General features: G+C 37.0%; 5 protein-coding genes across 9 annotated transcripts; all 5 read left to right on the forward strand.

The window, feature by feature from the left end:
- The first annotated feature begins 49 nt into the window (after positions 1-49).
- On the forward strand, positions 50-7181 carry LOC116932201 (indole-3-acetaldehyde oxidase). The gene is given in 32 exon segments (XM_045180328.1): positions 50-210; positions 1216-1280; positions 1282-1301; positions 1388-1472; positions 1545-1634; positions 1694-1764; positions 1878-2043; positions 2113-2151; positions 2153-2184; positions 2186-2310; positions 2370-2563; positions 2565-2600; positions 2669-2771; positions 2840-3096; positions 3181-3348; positions 3412-3577; positions 3644-3759; positions 3827-3928; positions 3993-4212; positions 4284-4473; positions 4530-4713; positions 4805-5000; positions 5094-5278; positions 5338-5517; positions 5578-5706; positions 5767-5897; positions 5973-6063; positions 6132-6251; positions 6344-6385; positions 6474-6570; positions 6647-6754; positions 6821-7181. Coding segments are annotated over 32 exon segments (3834 nt in total). The 5' UTR covers positions 50-155; the 3' UTR covers positions 6892-7181.
- A 389-nt stretch (positions 7182-7570) lies between these two features.
- Positions 7571-9843, forward strand: LOC116932210 (probable glutamate--tRNA ligase, mitochondrial). The gene is made up of 8 exons (XM_032940016.2): positions 7571-7772; positions 7830-8009; positions 8084-8334; positions 8418-8632; positions 8708-8933; positions 9035-9365; positions 9462-9616; positions 9707-9843. Exons 1-8 carry the CDS (start codon positions 7688-7690, stop codon positions 9794-9796), a joined length of 1533 nt encoding a protein of 510 aa, XP_032795907.2. The 5' UTR covers positions 7571-7687; the 3' UTR covers positions 9797-9843.
- A 686-nt stretch (positions 9844-10529) lies between these two features.
- LOC116932321 (NADH dehydrogenase [ubiquinone] 1 beta subcomplex subunit 7) lies at positions 10530-11347 on the forward strand. 2 transcript variants are annotated; one of them, XM_032940100.2, is made up of 4 exons: positions 10530-10678; positions 10747-10856; positions 10930-11098; positions 11155-11347. In XM_032940100.2, exons 2-4 carry the CDS (start codon positions 10766-10768, stop codon positions 11228-11230), a joined length of 336 nt encoding a protein of 111 aa, XP_032795991.1. In that variant the 5' UTR covers positions 10530-10678; positions 10747-10765; the 3' UTR covers positions 11231-11347. The 2 variants fall into 2 exon arrangements, with proteins under 2 accessions (XP_032795991.1, XP_032795982.1); XM_032940091.2 differs by lacking the exon at positions 10530-10678 and having other exon boundaries at positions 10685-10856.
- Positions 11348-11698: 351 nt separating this feature from the next.
- On the forward strand, positions 11699-13721 carry LOC116932277 (cholesterol 7-desaturase nvd). Of its 2 annotated transcripts, none has more exons than XM_032940048.2 (6): positions 11699-11853; positions 11936-12085; positions 12144-12336; positions 12417-12608; positions 12700-13307; positions 13371-13721. In XM_032940048.2, exons 1-6 carry the CDS (start codon positions 11851-11853, stop codon positions 13533-13535), a joined length of 1311 nt encoding a protein of 436 aa, XP_032795939.1. In that variant the 5' UTR covers positions 11699-11850; the 3' UTR covers positions 13536-13721. The 2 variants fall into 2 exon arrangements, with proteins under 2 accessions (XP_032795939.1, XP_032795947.1); XM_032940056.2 differs by having other exon boundaries at positions 11704-11853; positions 11951-12085.
- A 4044-nt stretch (positions 13722-17765) lies between these two features.
- On the forward strand, positions 17766-19237 carry LOC116932489 (GTP-binding nuclear protein Ran). 3 transcript variants are annotated; one of them, XM_032940259.2, is made up of 4 exons: positions 17766-17914; positions 18339-18594; positions 18652-18840; positions 18893-19237. In XM_032940259.2, exons 2-4 carry the CDS (start codon positions 18352-18354, stop codon positions 19106-19108), a joined length of 648 nt encoding a protein of 215 aa, XP_032796150.2. In that variant the 5' UTR covers positions 17766-17914; positions 18339-18351; the 3' UTR covers positions 19109-19237. The 3 variants fall into 3 exon arrangements, with proteins under 3 accessions (XP_032796150.2, XP_045024694.1, XP_045024697.1); XM_045168759.1 differs by lacking the exon at positions 17766-17914 and adding an exon at positions 17974-18119; XM_045168762.1 differs by lacking the exon at positions 17766-17914 and adding an exon at positions 17992-18146.

Here is a 19237-nt window from a genome sequence, read left to right on the forward strand (position 1 = left end):
CCACTTGGAGCGTTGCTGTCCCGTTTCTCTCGCCATCACGTTCTTGCTTTGTTATTATCAGTCCCGCGTTACATGTGGTACCCGTTTGACTTGAGTTCTCTGTGTTCTCATAATTTCAGTTTAATTGATGAGAGTAAAAACATCTTACAACCATAATGAAAGATATTCCAGCAAGTATTGATTTCGTAATCAACGGGAAAAAATATTCAGGTATGCATTTTTATGCATTATATTATTTTGTTGCTAGGTCGAAGCGTCGAACGTTTTTTCTTTTTTTTTTTTTTGTTTTGCTCTTCATTGTTACATAATCTTGCAGTATCACTCAGACGAACTAATCGTGCTTGTGTGATGCAGTACTTATCTTAGAAAGTTGAAGTAAAAATATGCCACATCATGATGATTTTCCATTAAAGCTAAGATGTGGCTCATAGAAAGCAATGTTTTTGGCACTATGCATTTTCTTGTTCAGAAATTGCAGGTGTTTTTCATACAATGCACAGCGAAGCTACTATAATTCGCTCGAGCGAGTCACGTTAGCATCAAATCAATCAGAATTTTCAATACGGTCTCATAAAAAGTGTAGTTCTACCTGACAGTCCAGAGGCTGCTGAAAATCAAGTGAACTTGCTTCTGAAAGTTCTGATGTATTTTTCTCTCATTTTTTGGATGTCTTGCCTAATTAAAGAAATCCTCCGCATTGAACGCAACAAATATGAAATTCAGTCATTGTTATATACAATAAATGATTGTCTATTCGCCAATGAACCGTTTGTTAGAATTGGAGGCCAACATCTAGCCTTCAATCGAGAAAACAGACTAGTTAGGCTTCATCGGGTACTTGGCTTGACTTGTTCCTGGTCTTTTAGTGAGACATCTGCTTTGATGAATAGCGTTATGCCACAATGTAAGATAATATTTGATCGGTACAAGCAGTGCAGTAGTAAAAATAAATCTGACACGAGAACAAATCCTGGGGATGGTATGGGGGATGTTTAAAATTATGACAACCCCAATGATTCTAGCATCGTTCGAAAGTCTACCACGTGCAATAACAGGTTACTACAGTAACAAAGAAAAGAAAGTGGGTTAGAAAAAAAGGGTTATTACAGTTGAAAAATAACTGCAAAGTCATTTTTGTTAGGGCCTTAGAATTAGAACGTCAGTTGTATATCTTTTGTACTTAATGTTCCAACGTCATTTCCTGTATGGCTGTAGTCAATCGGGATGTAGACGCCGATACAAAATTAGTCGATTTCCTTCGCAGAAACGCTGTGTTGACTGGGAACCAAATGGATGTGCAGGTTAGAGTGACAAAGCCTATGTGATTTATTCTAAAACAATTTAATCCTAAATTTGGTAAAATTTATCCTTTAATAATCTCGTACAGGGAAGGAGGTTGTGGGGCGTGCGTAGTGACGCTTTCAAAGGGCGATCCACTAACAGGAATCATTCAACATCGTGCTGTTAATTCAGTATGTTTGGAATGAAATAACGGTACGATATATGGCAAAAATTTCTACATCAATTTTTTTGTGTTTAAATAGTGCTTGTTGCCGTTGATGTCCTGTCATGGCGGGGAGATAACTACAGTTGAGGGAATAGGAAACAAAAAAGACGGATATCATCCGGTTCAAGTATTTTCTTTTTTTTTTTTCACTAGAATTTTATTTTAAAATTGTAATTAAAAATTTAGTCCCAATTGGCGGACATGAATGGAAGTCAATGTGGTTATTGCTCTCCTGGTATGGTGATGTCTATGTATAGGTAAGAAATGTGAACTTTAAATCGTTAAATAGACTTCCTTGAACTATTTTTACGCCTTTCACCTCTTAAATACTTTTTAGTCCAACTAAACGTATTTTGCATCCCGTATTTAGCTTGTTGCAAAAGAAGAATGGGGCTGATGTGACTATGAAAGATATCGAATCCTCCTTGGACGGAAATATCTGCCGTTGCACCGGTTACCGCCCCATTATGGATGCATTCAAGACCTTCGCCAAGGATGCGCCTCCAGAACTAAAATCACGTTGCGTTGATTTGGAAGTAAAAAAATTTATCTGTTCATTCGCCATTAAATCTTATTATTTGAATTTTACCTTATAAATCTTTTAGGATTTGGGCAATAAACTTTGCCCGAAAACTGGTGCAGCATTGTGCAGGAAATTGCGTAACCAGTAATGGTCTATAACACGGAAGTATTTCAAATGGGAAATTGGTACCGACCGGAATCGCTAGAGCAACTGACAAAGCTTTTGAAATCTTTCGGAGAACGCATTAAATACCGTCTTGTTGCTGGAAACACAGGAACTGGTAGGAAATAATGTTACAAATGCAAGCCAAATAAAAAATTGCAGGACGCTTTGTATCAGGTGTTTACAAAACTGATGGACCTTACGACGTGTACGTCGACATAAACAATATTGGAGATTTGCACAAAATCTCCAAAAATACCCCACTCATTGTTGGTGGCGGAGTAAATCTGACAGATCTTCAAGGGATTTTTTCGTCTGTCGGATCTACAAATACCGACTACTGGTATGGACAAATTCTTGCGGAACATATAGGAAAAATTGGGAAGCGTTCCACTACGGAAATGTATGGCAAAATATTATTTTCTAGCGATTTTCCGACTGCAGATAGTAAACTGGAGACAATTTTTTCACTATAGGCAGGAAGTATTGCAGGAAACTTAATGTTGAAACACGCTCACCGTGAATTTCCCTCTGACTTATTTGTCGTTCTGGAAACTGTAGGAGCAAAGGTTACCATCAGTAAGGCTATTCCAGCTAATCTTTTCTTTACGTGTTTATCATTTCGTTGATATCTTTTATATTTCTAGTGGGAAGTGATGGAGAGATTTTACAGTTTGGTTTGCCTCAATTCCTTGAAACAGATATGAAGGGTCGTGTTATTCTTAGCGTTGAACTTCCTCCGTTGTCGAAGGATCATATTATCAAAACGTTTAAAATAATGCCTCGTTCATGCAACGCTCATGCTTACATCAACGCTGGCTTTTGCGCTAAGATTTTACGTCAAGATTCCATCCGCATTGTAGGGAAACCTACGATTATCTTTGGAGGAATTCGTTCCTCGCTGGTAAGTTGTAATCATAAACTTGCCGTTCAAAGCTTCCTTTCCTTAATGAATTGCATGATGCAAATTCTTCAATATATATTCAAGATACACGCTAGTGAAACGGAAAATTTTTTGAGTGATAAATGCCTGGATGACGAAAAGATTTTTCAAGGTGCACTAAACGTGTTGGAACAAGAATTGTGTCCTGAGGAGCATTTACTGAATCCGGACAGTGATTATCTGAAGTGTGTTGCCCAGGGTCTATTTTACAAGGTATGTTTTCAATCAAATTCAACCTTTTAATTAAATTTCCATCGTTTATTTATCGATTGGCAGTTTGCATTGACCGTAATCGGTGAAAAATCATCTTCGTTCTTGAAATCTGGCGCGCATAACTTAGTACGTGATATCATGGTCGGCAAGCAGGACTATGATACCGATTCAAAAGAATGGCCCGTTAATCAACCGACGATAAAAATAGAAGCGCGGGCACAATGTTCAGGTAATTTTCGTGCAGTTATCTAGAGAAGTACTGGATTTTTGGATAATAGTTGCATTCACGTACTAGGGGAAGCGAAATACATCGATGATATGTCTTTGCGAGCTGATGAACTGCACGGAGCCTTTGTTTTGAGCACCATGGCTAATTGTTCAATTGATAAGATAGACGCCTCTGAAGCATTGGTAATTCATTATACTTTAGTTTTGGTCCACTTTACATCAAACACAGAACATGAAATGTCTCGTTTAGAAAATGGAAGGAGTCGTTGCTTTTCTTGATGCGAAAACCATTAAGACTGGCAATTTATTTGTTTTTGCCCATGGCGCCTTCGACAGCGAAACCGACGAAGAGGTAGAATATAGTTTTTTTGTCACCATATCGCATCTGTTTTTAATTTCTTGTTTATATCAAATAGGTATTTAGTTCTGGTAAGGTGCTGTATTCTGGCCAATCTCTTGGGCTCATTGTAGCCCATACACAGAGCCAAGCAGCCCAGGCGGCTAAATTGGTTCGAGTTTCTTATAAAGACTGTCAAATTCCCGTTTTGAAAATTAAGGATGCAATGAAGCATCCAGAAAGAACAATGATCCATGCTGCTGGTCCGCCCAACGTTTTTGACGTTGGTGACGTAAAAGGTATATTTTTTCGGCATTGCGAATTTGCGTTGGTTAAATTGGTTCTTCATTGCACTCTCACTTGTTAATAGATGGTTTCTCTCAATCTGAAACCGTTGTCGAGGGTGAGTTTGAAATTGGCACCCAATATCATTTTTATATGGAAACTCTGGTTGCCGCATGCGTTCCAGTAGAGGATGGCATGGATGTCTTTTGCGCAACCCAAGATCAAGACGCAGTGCAAAATGCCGTGGCTCGTTGTCTGAGCCTTAATAAGGCGCAGTAAGTAGCGACGCAAATTTAACGTCGCGATAATAATTGACTATGTAAATCTTTAGAGTGAACGTTGAAACTCGCCGATTGGGCGGTTCATATGGTGGTAAAATATCACGCTCTACACTAGTTGCTGTGGCCTGCGCTATAGCGGCCTCCGAACTGTCTAAACCCGTTCGAATTTCCTTGGACTTGGATTCTAACATGGCACTCGTTGGTGGACGTCTTCCGTACTATTGCCAATATAAGGTATAAATGAAAAAAAAACAATTATTATTATAGCTAATCGTTTTAGCATCCCCCCCCCCCCCAATTTATACACCATTACATGTCTTAAAAGGCTGGTACCGATAAGAATGGGCTTCTACAAGCTGTGGATTTGACGATAGTCAGCGATTGTGGTGGCAATTTTAACGAAGGAACCGCTTTTTTTGCTGCTTCTTTTGCTAAAAATTGCTACGCGGCAAAATCTTGGAAATTTACTCCTTTGTTGGTGCAAACAGATACGCCTTCAAACACATACTGTCGAGCTCCTGGTAAGATGCCTATTGCGTTTTATATGTGTTATACAGTCTAATTGATTTCCAGAAAGGTTTCGTCCTTTGCTATATAACACTTGTACCTTCTAGGAACTACGCAAGGGATCGCAATTATTGAAAATTTGATCGAGCATTTGGCGAAAATCCGTAAGGAGGATCCCCTTGAATTCCGGCTGAAAAACCTAAATATTAGCGGAAACGATGAAGCCAATTCCATGCGAAAGATCATTGACGAGCTACGCCGCTCGTCGAATTTTGATAAACGTCTAGTCGAGGTATTTCAAAATAATTTTGTGCAGAGTCTGTTTTGTCAAGACTAATCTTGTTCATCCAGATAAAAGAATTCAACTTGAACAATCGATGGAAAAAACGCGGAATTAATCTGCTCCCTATGGTTTACCCCGTTGAATCTTTTCCTTTTCGTTACAACGTTCTGGTAGCTATTCACCATGACGGTGGATCTGTATCCGTTTCTCATGGTGGTATTGAATGTGGCCAAGGGATTAACACCAAAGTAATAAATGCTAGATAGACTTAATTTTAAATAATGTTCAATTCAATCAAATCATAACAGGTTGCGCAAGTTGTGGCAAGAGAACTTGGCATTGACCTCTCGCTGGTTTCGATCAAGCCAACTAACACGCTGACAAATACTAATGGATCGGTCACCGGAGGCAGTGTAACGAGTGAGATGAACTGCTATGTAAGTTTTAATTTCCAATAAATGCTTCGTCTATTGTCATTATAAATTTGGTTAGCATAGGCTGCCATGAAAGCGTGCCAAGAGTTAATGAACAGGATGCTTCCCATTAAAGAGAAATCACCAGATGCCAGCTGGACCGCACTTGTGGAAAACTGTTTTAATTCTAACGTCGATCTAACTGCTCGCCATTAGTATTTTCTTTTTAAATTTTTTAAAGCTTTATTAATTTGCCCCTTATTTCTAATGCTTTCTTAATTTTTGTCAAGTTATACATCTGATGACAAGGTAAAAGGATACATCATTCACGGCGCTACCGTCTCAGAAGTGGAAATCGATGTTTTGACGGGGGAGAAACTGGTTTGTAGAGCAACAGATCAGTTCTTTTCCTTCTGGGTCCTGGACAAATTTAATCTATTTGTTAATAGCTTCGCAGAGTAGACATCCTTGAAGATGCTGGACAGAGCATAAGTCCGTTAATAGATATTGGACAAATCGAGGGGGCATTTATGATGGGAGTTGGGCTATGGACAAGCGAGAAGATTACGGTGTGTTGTGCATTTGTTTCGTTCTGCATGCGAAGGCGGTTAAAGTGCCAATTTTCACATTAATGTAATTCTTCGAGTTTTCTTTATTTCAGTATGATCCAGTAACGGGGCAAAAGTTAAGTCGTGGGACTTGGGTATGTATACGATACAGGTTATGTCTCGCTTTTATTTATTCAGTATTGTATATCGATTTCATTGAATGCTTTACTACGCTTTGATTAGAACTACAAACCTCCATTGAATACTGACGTTCCAGTGGATTTCCGTGTCACAATGATGAAAAACGCAGCCCACCCATTCGGCATTTTACGCTCTAAAGGTACATATATATTGTTGATCTTGGTTTTAAAACGTTTCGAAATTATAGTTTAATAAAACGAAACCGTTATTCTTAGCTACTGGTGAACCGCCATTGTGCATGTCAGTCTCTGTTCTTTTCGCTTTGCGCAACGCTGTGGATGCTGCTCGAAGTGATGCTGGCAATTCGGATTGGTATCAGATGGGTAAGCTTAAATCACCATTACAACATCAGTTAGGTTCTTTCTTATATATCTTTTATTTACCATTAGATGGTCCAGCAACTATAGACAAACTTCATAAGATGATGTTGACAAACCCAGCGCAGTATTTGTTCCAATGAGCAAAACAAAAAAGTGAAACTAGTTTCTATGAAAAGCCTTTATTTACTTCTACTTTCAAGTTTCTACCAGTTCATATACGACATAAAGTAACGTATATCATCTTCCTAGAAGTATTTAAAAACTTTCAACCCAAAATTTGCGTTACTATACCTGCATTTATTACTTTGCTTTAGCGTATCTAAATATTTAGCTTTATGACGTGCACTCACATGCAATGCGATTGTTGCACCTCATCTACTGTCATTTGAATTTTCCACTTCGTAAAAATAAATATTGAAGACAGACATGATTACTGGAATCGGAGAGGGACTTATTAATTACTTGAATGCGTAATTGCCATTAGTGGTTCTCCAAATCAAAAAGTTATGACGGAACCATGGTCTAAGAACCCATGACGGGGGGGGTTCTTGAGACCAGAGTAATAGAATACTATACAGGGAATAGTATTCTATTACTCTGCCATGACGGAACTCGTTGTCGATTCACTTGATTTGTTCATTTGTCGTTCGTTGTTCCTTACTTCCATTCCATAGTTCTTTTCTTTTCCTTGTTTTTTAAAGTAATATTCTATAACTCTCGTTCTTTTTTTTTTTTTTTCTTTTTTTTTCTTCACTTTTTTTTTTTTTTTTTGCAAATCACCAAAACTGAAATGCGCAATCAGGCAATGCCGGAAATGTAGCAGAACCTGATCTGTGAACTATGAAAAAAAAATTATAAACAAAACCACAATCTGTAATGCGGAAGAGCGTTTACAATATAAAGAATATATTTTCATTTTGTTAATGTGGTGGAAAAATGTTCAGTAAGTTTTCTCGGCGATTTTTCCACCTTTCTTGTCGTACAAGAAATGTAAGAGTTCGATTTGCTCCCAGCCCTACTGGTTAGTTTAAATAGTTGTCGTTGACCAAATTACAGCTACTGATGAAGTGTTTCCTAGGTTACATTCATTTAGGAGGTCTCAGGACAGCGCTGTATAATTTTTTATTCGCGAAAGCCAATAATGGACAATTTATTTTGCGGATTGAGGACACAGACCAGAAACGCTTAGTACCAGGAGCAGCAAATCAGTTAGAGATGGATCTAGACTGGATGGGTCTATCACCTGATGAAAGTCCTAGTAATCACATAATTTAACTAAAATTTTCAGTTTAAGTTACAATTTTCAAGACACATTTCACCTTTTGCATCTAGTGAAAAATGGAACTTTCGGACCTTACACACAATCTGAAAGATTATGTTTGTACAATCAATTTGTTGTAGAATTAATTAAGAGTGGGCATGCATATCACTGCTTTTGTTCTGAGAGAAGATTAGAATTTGTCAAGAAAGAGGCCATAAGAGAAGGTGCCATTCCTCGGTATGATAATCGATGTCGTCAGCTGTCCAGTTCTCAGGTTGAAGAAAAAAAACAACATGGGATGACATCATGCATAAGATTCAAGGTAAAGAAACATTACTTTTGTTCTGTAAGGTAGTAGAAAAAATATTTTTTTGTTGATGTTTTTGTAAATATGATTTATTTAAGTTAAGTTCTTTAGAAGAACCTCTTCAAGACTTGGTATATGGGGACGTTGATCGAAATGCGGTCTTGCACGAAGGCGACCCGGTGATAATGAAACAAGATGGTTATCCAACTTATCATTTAGCTAACGTAATAGATGATCATCTGATGGGAATTACCCACGTATTGAGAGGAACCGAATGGCTCGTCTCTACTGCTAAACATGTCCTTTTATACAAGTCAGTTTAACTTGCCTCCTAGTCTTCCGAAAAAGCAACATGTAAAAATTTCTTTCGCGTCGTTCCATTTAAAAGAGCATTTGGATGGCATCCACCTCGGTTCGCTCATTTGCCGTTAATAACGAACGCAGATGGTACAAAGTTGTCCAAAAGACAAGATGACATCAGGCTGGACTACTTCAGATCTCAAGGGTTTTACCCGGAAGCCATCATTGGCTTGCTTTGCTTAGTCGGCGGAGGTTTTTCGTCGTCCATAGACATTCAACAAAATTTGCATTCGCTCCCTGAGCTGGCCAAATCGGTACGGACTGTTATTATTATTTTTCTTTGTTAGTATTATTTTTATTTTCATATTTTGTATATCTTATTTATTCATTTATTTTTAAACGGACTTAATTGAAGTTTAATCTAGGATGTGTCACAACACATTCAGGAAGACTTGACATGACTCGACTCGATAATTTTAATCGATTAGCTCTGCAAAATCGCATTAGCCAACCTGAAAAAATGGATGAAATGAGAAAACAACTGTCCCACTTGGTTTATGAGAATATTCCCCATTCGTCAATCGATAAGGAGATGCTACAAGATGCTAGTTTGTTAAAGGTTCTTCATTGGGCATCAAGTGAGGGTCGAATTCATCTATTGCGGCAGTTGACAGATCCGCATATGGGTTTTTTGTGGAGTTCCCAGCGAAATCCAATCATCTCAAAAATCGATCCGTCTACAGCAAGTATGTTTTGTATTTTCCCTATTTTAATTAGTTTTGGCACGGTAGCTTTTCTCTAAAAACAATCTGTCTCGTTTTAATTATTTTACTCATTAACAGGAAACGTCATTGTTCGAGTTGTTGAAATATTAAACCAATATGATCGTATAGAAAAAAAGGAAGTGTCGGCTATGTTACGACAAATTGCTCTGGAACATAACTTGAAAGTAAATGAAGTTATGAAATTGATGCGGTCTTCCTTAACAGGACTCAAAGTTGGTACCTTTTCATCTTTATTGTAATTTTATTCCATCTAAAAGCAGTTTTGTAGCGCCTGTAATACGATATTTATATACACTTTCTAGGAAGGGCCACCAGTCAGCGAAATTATCGAAATTCTTGGCCCAAAGATTTGTTCTTGTCGTCTAGTTTCCAGCCTAAACTTAATAGTTTGATATAATTGTCGAAGCTAAAGATGTAGACCATACACGACGTTAATCAATTTTGTATTCTCTTGCTTTTAAAGACAAACATATAGACTAATTTTCTAAAGCAAGTACACGCGTAAATGTATTATTGCACATAGGGGTAGGTCATAGATTAGCATACCTAATATAAGCTATATTTCATTTTACAGCTATTTTTTGTACTCTTTTTAGAAAAGGTGCACCAGGGTGCTAAATAGCACTGTACTGTCGAATAAGGAAAACGTGATTCGTTTTGAAATCGAATTGAACAAAATGCAAAAAAAAAAATTGCAAATAAAAAAATTCTTTTGGTTTTTACTTTTGAATAGAATACTCAGTAATGAATAAAATCTCGAATATTTAAACTTGGAGCGCCATCAACATTCTAAACAAACCGTGATTATTTTTTCGTTTAATTTCTAAACGATCCTTCCATTTTAAAAACGAATTAAAAAACTGCCTGTGAAATATAATAGAACCCAAAACAGGACACACACAACGAGTGGTTCTGGAACTCGCTTTTTAAAGAGATTCCGATTTGCTCATGTAGCATGAAGTATATCTAGAGGAGCACGCACTCTTTCGTACCCATTGCGCTGAAAGTGGAGAACAAGAACAACTCTGGGCTCTGGGCCTGTGGCAACACTAGATGGCTTTTAGTTTGGTGGCCGTTTCCCGTTTCCTATTGCCCAAAACCACAAAGACCAGACCGCCAGAGCCAGAGACACCAGACTCAGAAGACTCAGAAGTCAGAACACCGGGACTCCCGGGACTTGTGTGGTTGTGTCGCTTCTCGCTTGTGTCGCTTGTGTATCCTCACCTAATTGACCGCCCCATCAGCGCTCCTCTTGGCATATTTCGTGATAAAAAGTCTATATTGCTGTCTGCTCACACGAAAGGAAACTTGTGTCTTATTTTCTTGTGATTTTCAATAACAGGCAAACCGATAATTAAATAATGGGATCAGTATCTGCAAAGGCTTTGGAAGTAGAAAGTGATTATAAACATGATCCTCTGGAAGGATTCCCCAATGGTCGTAAACCCCGAGGTGCGAGCAATATCTTGATAATGGTAAACCGCTTCACGCGATACATTTTACTATGATTTGTGTTTCTCTTTAGAAATTAAAACTACTTTGGAAGAAATGGAATCAGCAAAAATCCCATTGGATAAAAGAGATTACTGTGTTGACTACCTTATGAAGTTTTTGGAATGTAGAAACGAGAAATATCCGTGGGTTTACAAGTGCCATCATGAAAAGCATGAATATCTTCACTGCCAATATGAGGAGTATGTCCATATGCTTTTGCATTTTAAGTTTTTATTTAATTTCTTTTCTTTTTTAGCTATTTAATTCGAATGAAAGATTATGAAAGAAATCGTCGCTTGGATGAAAGAGCTGCTAAAAGTGGGCAGCATTAAAGTAAAGATGAAAAATCATTGATGAAGAAGAAGAAATAGTTTTCAAAAATATCAATTATTTGCAATTTTTTTTTGTACAAGGTAAACTTAGTGTGTAAATAAAACAAAAAAAACTTACTTGCAATTTTTGTTCTTGCAAAATTTAAATATTGTGAGCTTCATTCATGATGCATTGTAAAATTTAAAGACTGAGCAGAATTTTTTTAGATTTCTGATAGTATGGTAGAGAAATATTTCTTAACAATTTTTGTATATTATCGCTGTGTCAGTTTAACTCAAACGGAAATTGGCGACCAAATTGGAAAAACCATAACATGAACAAGGTTGGTATCGGAGTCGTAATGCTGCCGAGCTGTATGGGATCTTTCCCAGCGTATTTCTTTAAGTTTGATCCCCCCGTTCATACATACATATATTAACTATGCTAGGATATCCAATATGATAACGCTTATCTGGATCCAATCTCAGCAGAATGATAAAATTGCATGGGTCTGAGAGCACGTAAGCAGGACCTGCTTGTTACTTGACTATGTTGTTCTGGATAATTTTTGTATGGTGTCAACCGTCCGTCAATTTATGCCAACATTGAAATAGTCCTCGCAAATGTTTAAACATCTCTAATGGTAAGATATCCGAAATATTTAGTCCTTTCTTTTCGTTTCTGCGGCAATTTCAGTTTTAAAGTATTTGGGCTTTACTTTGCAGTTGTTTTATCTGCAGGAGATCTTACTTGGAGACATGGATGTCTTTTTCGTTTTCAAATCCGAAATAGTGGGACTTCTAGTTTCTTCAGCTGCAATACTGCTTAGTGTGACTGCCTGTTATTTCCTCTTAAAACCACTAAATCGAATCAGGGTAAAAATTTCTATACTACAAACGAAAAATTGCATGATACTGAAATCTCTTCCCTTAGGATTTATGTGATGTCGGTTACGAAGAACAATTGCGATTAGATAACTATGGGCAAACTCGACGTCAGTTAGCAAATGAAATGCGTCGACGGAAAAAAATTGGAGAGATCCCACCAGTGTACCCTAATGGGTGGTTTGTCCTGTGTGAGTCAGATGATTTAAAAAATCGTCAGGTCCGATCGGTTGACGCCCTTGGTATGTCTGGCGTTGAATCCAGTGATGAAAACGCAAAGACCAAGAACTGTTTGAACTTTTATTACTATTTTTTGTAATAGGTGAACATTTCGCTGTTTTTCGCTCTGCTGAAGGTGTCGCTTACGTCTTGGATGCTTATTGCCCACATCTTGGTGCTCATTTAGGTGTAGGGAGTCGGGTTGTAGGTGACTGTGTTGAATGTCCTTTCCATGGATGGCAATTTCGGGGGGCAGATGGTCAATGCACCTCTATTCCTTATACATCGGGAAAAAGTACAGTGGTCTTCTAAACTTTTATTTATTTATTTGTATTTTTTTATAAATGTACACTTTAAATTCCTTTTTTTTTTTTTATGAAATATAGTACCGAAATCTGCGCGAGTTAAATCATGGCCTTGCGACGAAGTAAACGGTTTCATATTTGTCTGGTATCATGCTGAACAAGAAAACCCAAGCTGGAAAGTCCCTCGTATACCAGAAATTGTTACTAGAAAATGGATTTATGGTGGACGGAGTGAATACAAAGTGAACGCCCATATCCAAGAGATCCCTGAGAACGGCTCTGATGTGGCCCATTTGGATTGTTTGCATGGTCCTTCTCTGTTATATGGATCTGACCTTAATGCAGCACAAGGCGGGAAGAGTGACAACGGCTGGGCACCTTTCCTTCAGCATCATTGGAAGGTGAAATGGGAAGCCAATTCCGAAGAAAAACATGTAGCTATTTCTAGCCTCCATCATGAACTACGCCTATTCGGCCGATTGCCATTCATTTCAGTTGATGTGGAAGCTAAACAAATGGGTCCCGGCTTAGTTTGTTTGTCTTTTAATACCTCATTTGGAAGATGTCTTCTCTTCGAGACGGTTACACCGATTGAACCAATGATTCAACGCGTTCTTCACCGTCTCTATGCGCCTGTCTTTATGGTAGGACCTATAGCCAAATTTTTTGTATGGGGCGAGGCTGTCATGGTAAGTGAAAATTTTCTAACGGTTTCCTAACACACCAAATCTTACTTTCGTCCATTTCCAAAGTTCGAACGTGATGTTGCTGTCTGGAATAGCAAAACTTTCACAAGTAAACCTATGCTTGTGGCAGAAGATCGCGCAATCAATCTCTACCGACGCTGGTTCCAACAGTTTTATTCAGAAAATTCCCCCCGTTTCACCTTCAAAGAAAATGTTAGCTCATCCTGGTAATATCAACGCTTATTGGATAGGGAAAAAACGGCATTTGACACTTGTTATGTATAATTGGTAAATTTTAAACAAAAAATTTGTTTCCATAGTATGGTTCTTTTGGCATGATATGTCAGCGTTAGCATGTCTACCTTATGTTTAGAGTTCTAGTACAATCGCTAAATTTTAGCGTGTTCAAAACACTAACTCTATTTTCGTTTATGGCAAGTTTTTCGTGCCAAAAGTCTCCCCTGCACCCTACAAGCAAAAACCTCAACCTCGGATGCTATCCGTCACCCCCACCTCAACCTCGGGTGTTAGTCGTCACCCCCCACCTCAACCTCGGATGCTATTCGTCACCCCCGCTATGCTATGGCGTTATCGAAAACGCTATATCGCCCCGCTATTTTAAAAACTACCCGTCAAATCTATGCTGCCACCTGGCGGCAAATCACAGAAGCTCTGTCATGGAGCTACTAGATAGGAATTTGAAAACTCTCCAGGGCCACTAGCGCCACTTGTGTTTGGTCCCGAAAATTATTTTTAAGGGGTACGCTTTGAAAGGTACGCTGAACAATTCGTACGTTTTTGAACTTTTTTTTCGATTTTAATTTCAATCGCAAAGGTGGAAGGTTGGCATCATGTCGTTGGACATCATTTTTGAAAATTGTCTGACATGTGGAACCTCTATGGAAATTTCACTGTTAGAATCTCACTCTGCGACATGGTAAAAACTGCTTTTAGTTTGTTGGGATCGTGAATTAAAATAAAACGTTCAAAAACGTTCCCGTACCTTTCAAAGCGTACTCTGGCGGAGAGAAACAAATAATTTTCGGGACCTAACATCCAAGTGTTGAAGGTGATGATTAGCACCCGAGGTTGAGGGTTGAGGTGCGGATAGCATCCGAGGTTGAGGTTTTTGCTTGTAGGGTGCATGGGAGACTTTTGGCACTAAAAACTTGCCATATTCGTTAGACCAACAAGTCGGTAGCATCTTCTGCTGCGGGATATTATTTGAATAAAATTAACGTCTGAACATATCTTCCGACTGCATTAGATTTACTTTACACCAGAATGGGAATACACAGTATGAATAGGAAATGTCTAACATTAATCTGTAAATGATTAATGATATATTTAGAGTCACCCCAATATCATACAACAAGTGTGTCAAGGTATCCTTCTAAACGTAAGGAAGAATACTATTCGGTAATCAAGACTGATGGATTAATAGTTGAGCATTGGCACGGAACACTAAAGGTTGTAGGTTCGTGTCCTGCTGTTAAAAGAACTTATTTTGCTTAATAAGTGAAACATTCGATTGTGTTTCTTCTTGACAGTCTGAGAAGTAAAATATTAGGTTATTTTGGAAGGTATTAAAATATAATTTCAAATGTGAAAAGGTTACATTTAACAAACATGAAAAAAAGGAGTACATTTATTTCAAAAACCAAAAGTCCGACTTAAAACCAAACTTGAGTTTCGTTATTCTCGTTAAATTTTGAATCGAAGCCATGTATTTTTAACTATATCTAGATTTTGGCCAAAAATGAAAAAGTGGGAAGGGTATAGCCTTCCCATTTTTGTAAAATTCAGCAAAAAGTGACATCTCTTGAAAATCAATAAAAATCATCAATTTTAATCAAAATTGTACGCTGATTTGGAGAGAAGCGTTCGTTTTCTTTTCAAACTAACCGATGTTGAAATAAAGGGAAGAAAACTACCTGTATCAATACAAATTTGTGTATTCGTTTTTTACGTTTATTTCAAAATCTATAAGTCCGACTTAATAACAAACTTGATTTTCGTTATTCCCGTTAAATTTTGAATCGAAGCCATGTATTTTTAACTATATCTAGATTTTGGCCAAAAATGAAAAAGTGGGAAGGGTATAGCCTTCCCATTTTTGTAAAATTCAGCAAAAAGTGACATCTCTTGGAAATCAATAAAAATCATCAATTTTAATCAAAATTGTACGCTGATTTGGAGAGAAGCGTTCGTTTTCTTTTCAAACTAACCGATGTTGAAATAAAGGGAAGAAAACTACCTGTATCAATACAAATTTGTGTATTCGTTTTTTACGTTTATTTCAAAATCTATAAGTCCGACTTAATAACAAACTTGATTTTCGTTATTCCCGTTAAATTTTGAATCGAAGCCATGTATTTTTAACTATATCTAGATTTTGGCCTAAAATGAAAAAGTGGGAAGGGTATAGCCTTCCCATTTTTGTAAAATTCAGCAAAAAGTGACATCTCTTGGAAATCAATAAAAATCATCAATTTTAATCAAAATTGTACGCTGATTTGGAGAGAAGCGTTCTTTTCTTTTCAAACTAACCGATGTTGAAATAAAGGGAAGAAAACTACCTGAATCAATACAAATTTGTGTATTCGTTTTTTACGTTTATTTCAAAATCTATAAGTCCGACTTAATAACAAACTTGATTTTCGTTATTCCCGTTAAATTTTGAATCGAAGCCATGTATTTTGGCTAAAAATAAAAAATGGGGAAAAAAAATCTGTAAAATTCAGCAAAAAGTGACATCTCTTGAAATAATAAAATAATTTAAATTTTTGAAATAATAAAAATTTTAAAATTTTTTCAAACTAACGATGTTGAAATAAAGGAAAAAAAAACCTGTATCAATACAAATTTGTGTATTCGTTTTTTACGTTTATTTCAAAATCTATAAGTCCGACTTAATAACAAACTTGATTTTCGTTATTCCCGTTAAATTTTGAATCGAAGCCATGTATTTTTAACTATATCTAGATTTTGGCCTAAAATGAAAAAAGGGGAAGTTTTTAAAAATTAAAAAGGGGGAGGGTCTTTTTTAAACAGCAAAAAGTGACATCTCTTGGAAATCAATAAAAATCATCAATTTTAATCAAAATTGTACGCTGATTTGGAGAGAAGCGTTCGTTTTCTTTTCAAACTAACCGATGTTGAAATAAAGGGAAGAAAACTACCTGTATCAATACAAATTTGTGTATTCGTTTTTTACGTTTATTTCAAAATCTATAAGTCCGACTTAATAACAAACTTGATTTTCGTTATTCCCGTTAAATTTTGAATCGAAGCCATGTATTTTTAACTATATCTAGATTTTGGCCAAAAATGAAAAAGTGGGAAGGGTATAGCCTTCCCATTTTTGTAAAATTCAGCAAAAAGTGACATCTCTTGGAAATCAATAAAAATCATCAATTTTAATCAAAATTGTATGCTGATTTGGAGAGAAGCGTTCGTTTTCTTTTCAAACTAACCGATGTTGAAATAAAGGGAAGAAAACTACCTGTATCAATACAAATTTGTGTATTCGTTTTTTACGTTTATTTCAAAATCTATAAGTCCGACTTAATAACAAACTTGATTTTCGTTATTCCCGTTAAATTTTGAATCGAAGCCATGTATTTTTAACTATATCTAGATTTTTGCCAAAAATGAAAAAGTGGGAAGGGTATAGCCTTCCCATTTTTGTAAAATTCAGGAAAAAGTGATCTCTCTTGGAAATCAATAAAAATCATCAATTTTAATCAAAATTGTACGTTTTTTTTATAACGTTACATACGTGTATCTACACGAAAGGTGCTGGCGGGACATACGTAGAGATGATTTTGTTTTTTTAGTTTTATTTTTGTTATCGCGCCAGTATGTTTCGGTAGCTATCCAGTCCCAGGTTAACCGAGGCCGAACCCCAAGTGAAAGCCAGGCCCCTATCACGTTAGATTCTGACAAACATCTAAAATCCTCTTAGAAAAAAAGTGCTAACGCTGACTGTTCAAGCAACATTGACAGTAACTATGACTTTTTTGACGATTTGATTTTGCGAAAAGTCAATCTCTTGTTTCGGCAATGGTTTTTCTTACATGAACCTTCCAAAGGTGTACTGCCTCGCCAGTTTTTTTTTTATTATTATTTAAAGAAGAAAAAAACGAAAATGATACGTTAAAAAACGGAAAATGCGATTCGTTTTAGTTAGCTAAACTAATAACAAAACGAAACCAAAAAACAAGAAATAATAGAACGAAATAACGAAACGAATTTGAAAAAGCACAACCTGAAGAACACTACAAAAAAGAAACATCCTGAAAACATACTGGTCCATTTCACGTCTATCTAATGTGAATATTACCTTTTTGTTCTCATCACCTCATGATACAAAATCCAAACCGTTCATCATTGATTCCCATAGAACCTTACCTTAGTTTGATTAATGTCCCCCAAACGTTTTTAAGGCAAAGACTTTTCCCGCCTTACTACTAATAAGGACTTGGCAACGTCCGCTCGGGATTGCAACGAACACTGAGTAACCCTCGAGCCGAAACCGTTGAATGCATTTGGGCTCAGTTTGGTTTCTGGAATCGCGCCATTGTGAACCTAGAGCAAGAAACCTGCCGGTGAGTTGAATATCTTGGAATATTACTCACATCCTATACTTTGCGATACTTTAAAGCTGGCAGATCTGTTCCATAAGTGGATATTTATCTTATATTACTTGGATTTATTTTAGCTACGAAAGTTTTATTATTCATTTGGTTTCCAAAGTCATACCTTTCAACAGTCATTTTTGTTGAGAACAAGGCAGCTGACCAGTCATTGGCGGTAAAATGCTTATGATTGTTGTTCGAAGTAAATTACAGTTTTCCTATTATTTTCACGCATGACAATTGTTCAAAATGTTAACAGAGTTATAAATTGAGATACTGTAACAAATTAGGCTTCTACTTTTATCTCGCATATAGTTGAATTCCTGTTCGGTGACGCAAGCAAGATCCTGTTAAATTCTTGTGCAGTTAGTTAATTCATTACCTTCTTTTATAGGATATTCAACATAATGGCTGCTGAACCTGATATGCCCACTTTCAAGCTAGTCTTGGTTGGCGACGGTGGCACCGGAAAAACTACCTTCGTCAAACGTCACTTGACTGGTGAATTCGAAAAGAAGTATGTAGCCACACTAGGTGTTGAAGTTCACCCCTTGGTCTTCCATACCAATCGTGGAGCCATCAGGTTCAATGTGTGGGACACAGCTGGCCAAGAAAAATTTGGTGGGCTAAGAGATGGATATTACATTCAGGTAAATGCTCATACTTTTTGTTGTTGGAATTGCATACTCATGAAAATGTCACCACAGGGCCAATGTGCTATCATTATGTTTGATGTCACTTCCCGTGTCACATACAAAAATGTCCCCAACTGGCACAGGGATTTGGTTCGTGTTTGTGAAAATATCCCAATTGTTCTGTGTGGCAACAAAGTTGACATCAAAGACAGAAAAGTCAAGGCAAAGTCCATTGTGTTTCACAGGAAAAAGAATCTCCAGGTAAAAGAACCATTTGATCCAAGTGCACAAAAATTAACTTTCTTTGCTTTAGTACTATGACATCAGTGCAAAATCAAACTACAACTTTGAAAAGCCTTTTCTTTGGCTTGCACGTAAGTTGATTGGTGATCCAAACTTGGAATTTGTTGCCATGCCTGCTCTTCAACCTCCTGAGGTGCAGATGGATCCCAACTGGCAGAAACAAATTGAAGGTGAATTGGAAGAAGCTCAACATATTGCCCTACCAGAGGATGATGAAGATTTGTAGCCCAATCAATACATTAGAAATTAGCCAACTACACCTTCCTACACATTTTTCCATCTGTGTTTTCTGCCCTCTACCTTAACCAATTTTTATTTGCGAGGTTTGAAAATACATTGTGCGTCATAATACAAA

Source organism: Daphnia magna, linkage group LG1 (assembly GCF_020631705.1).
Source record: "Daphnia magna isolate NIES linkage group LG1, ASM2063170v1.1, whole genome shotgun sequence".
Taxonomy (NCBI): Eukaryota; Metazoa; Arthropoda; class Branchiopoda; order Diplostraca; family Daphniidae; genus Daphnia; species Daphnia magna.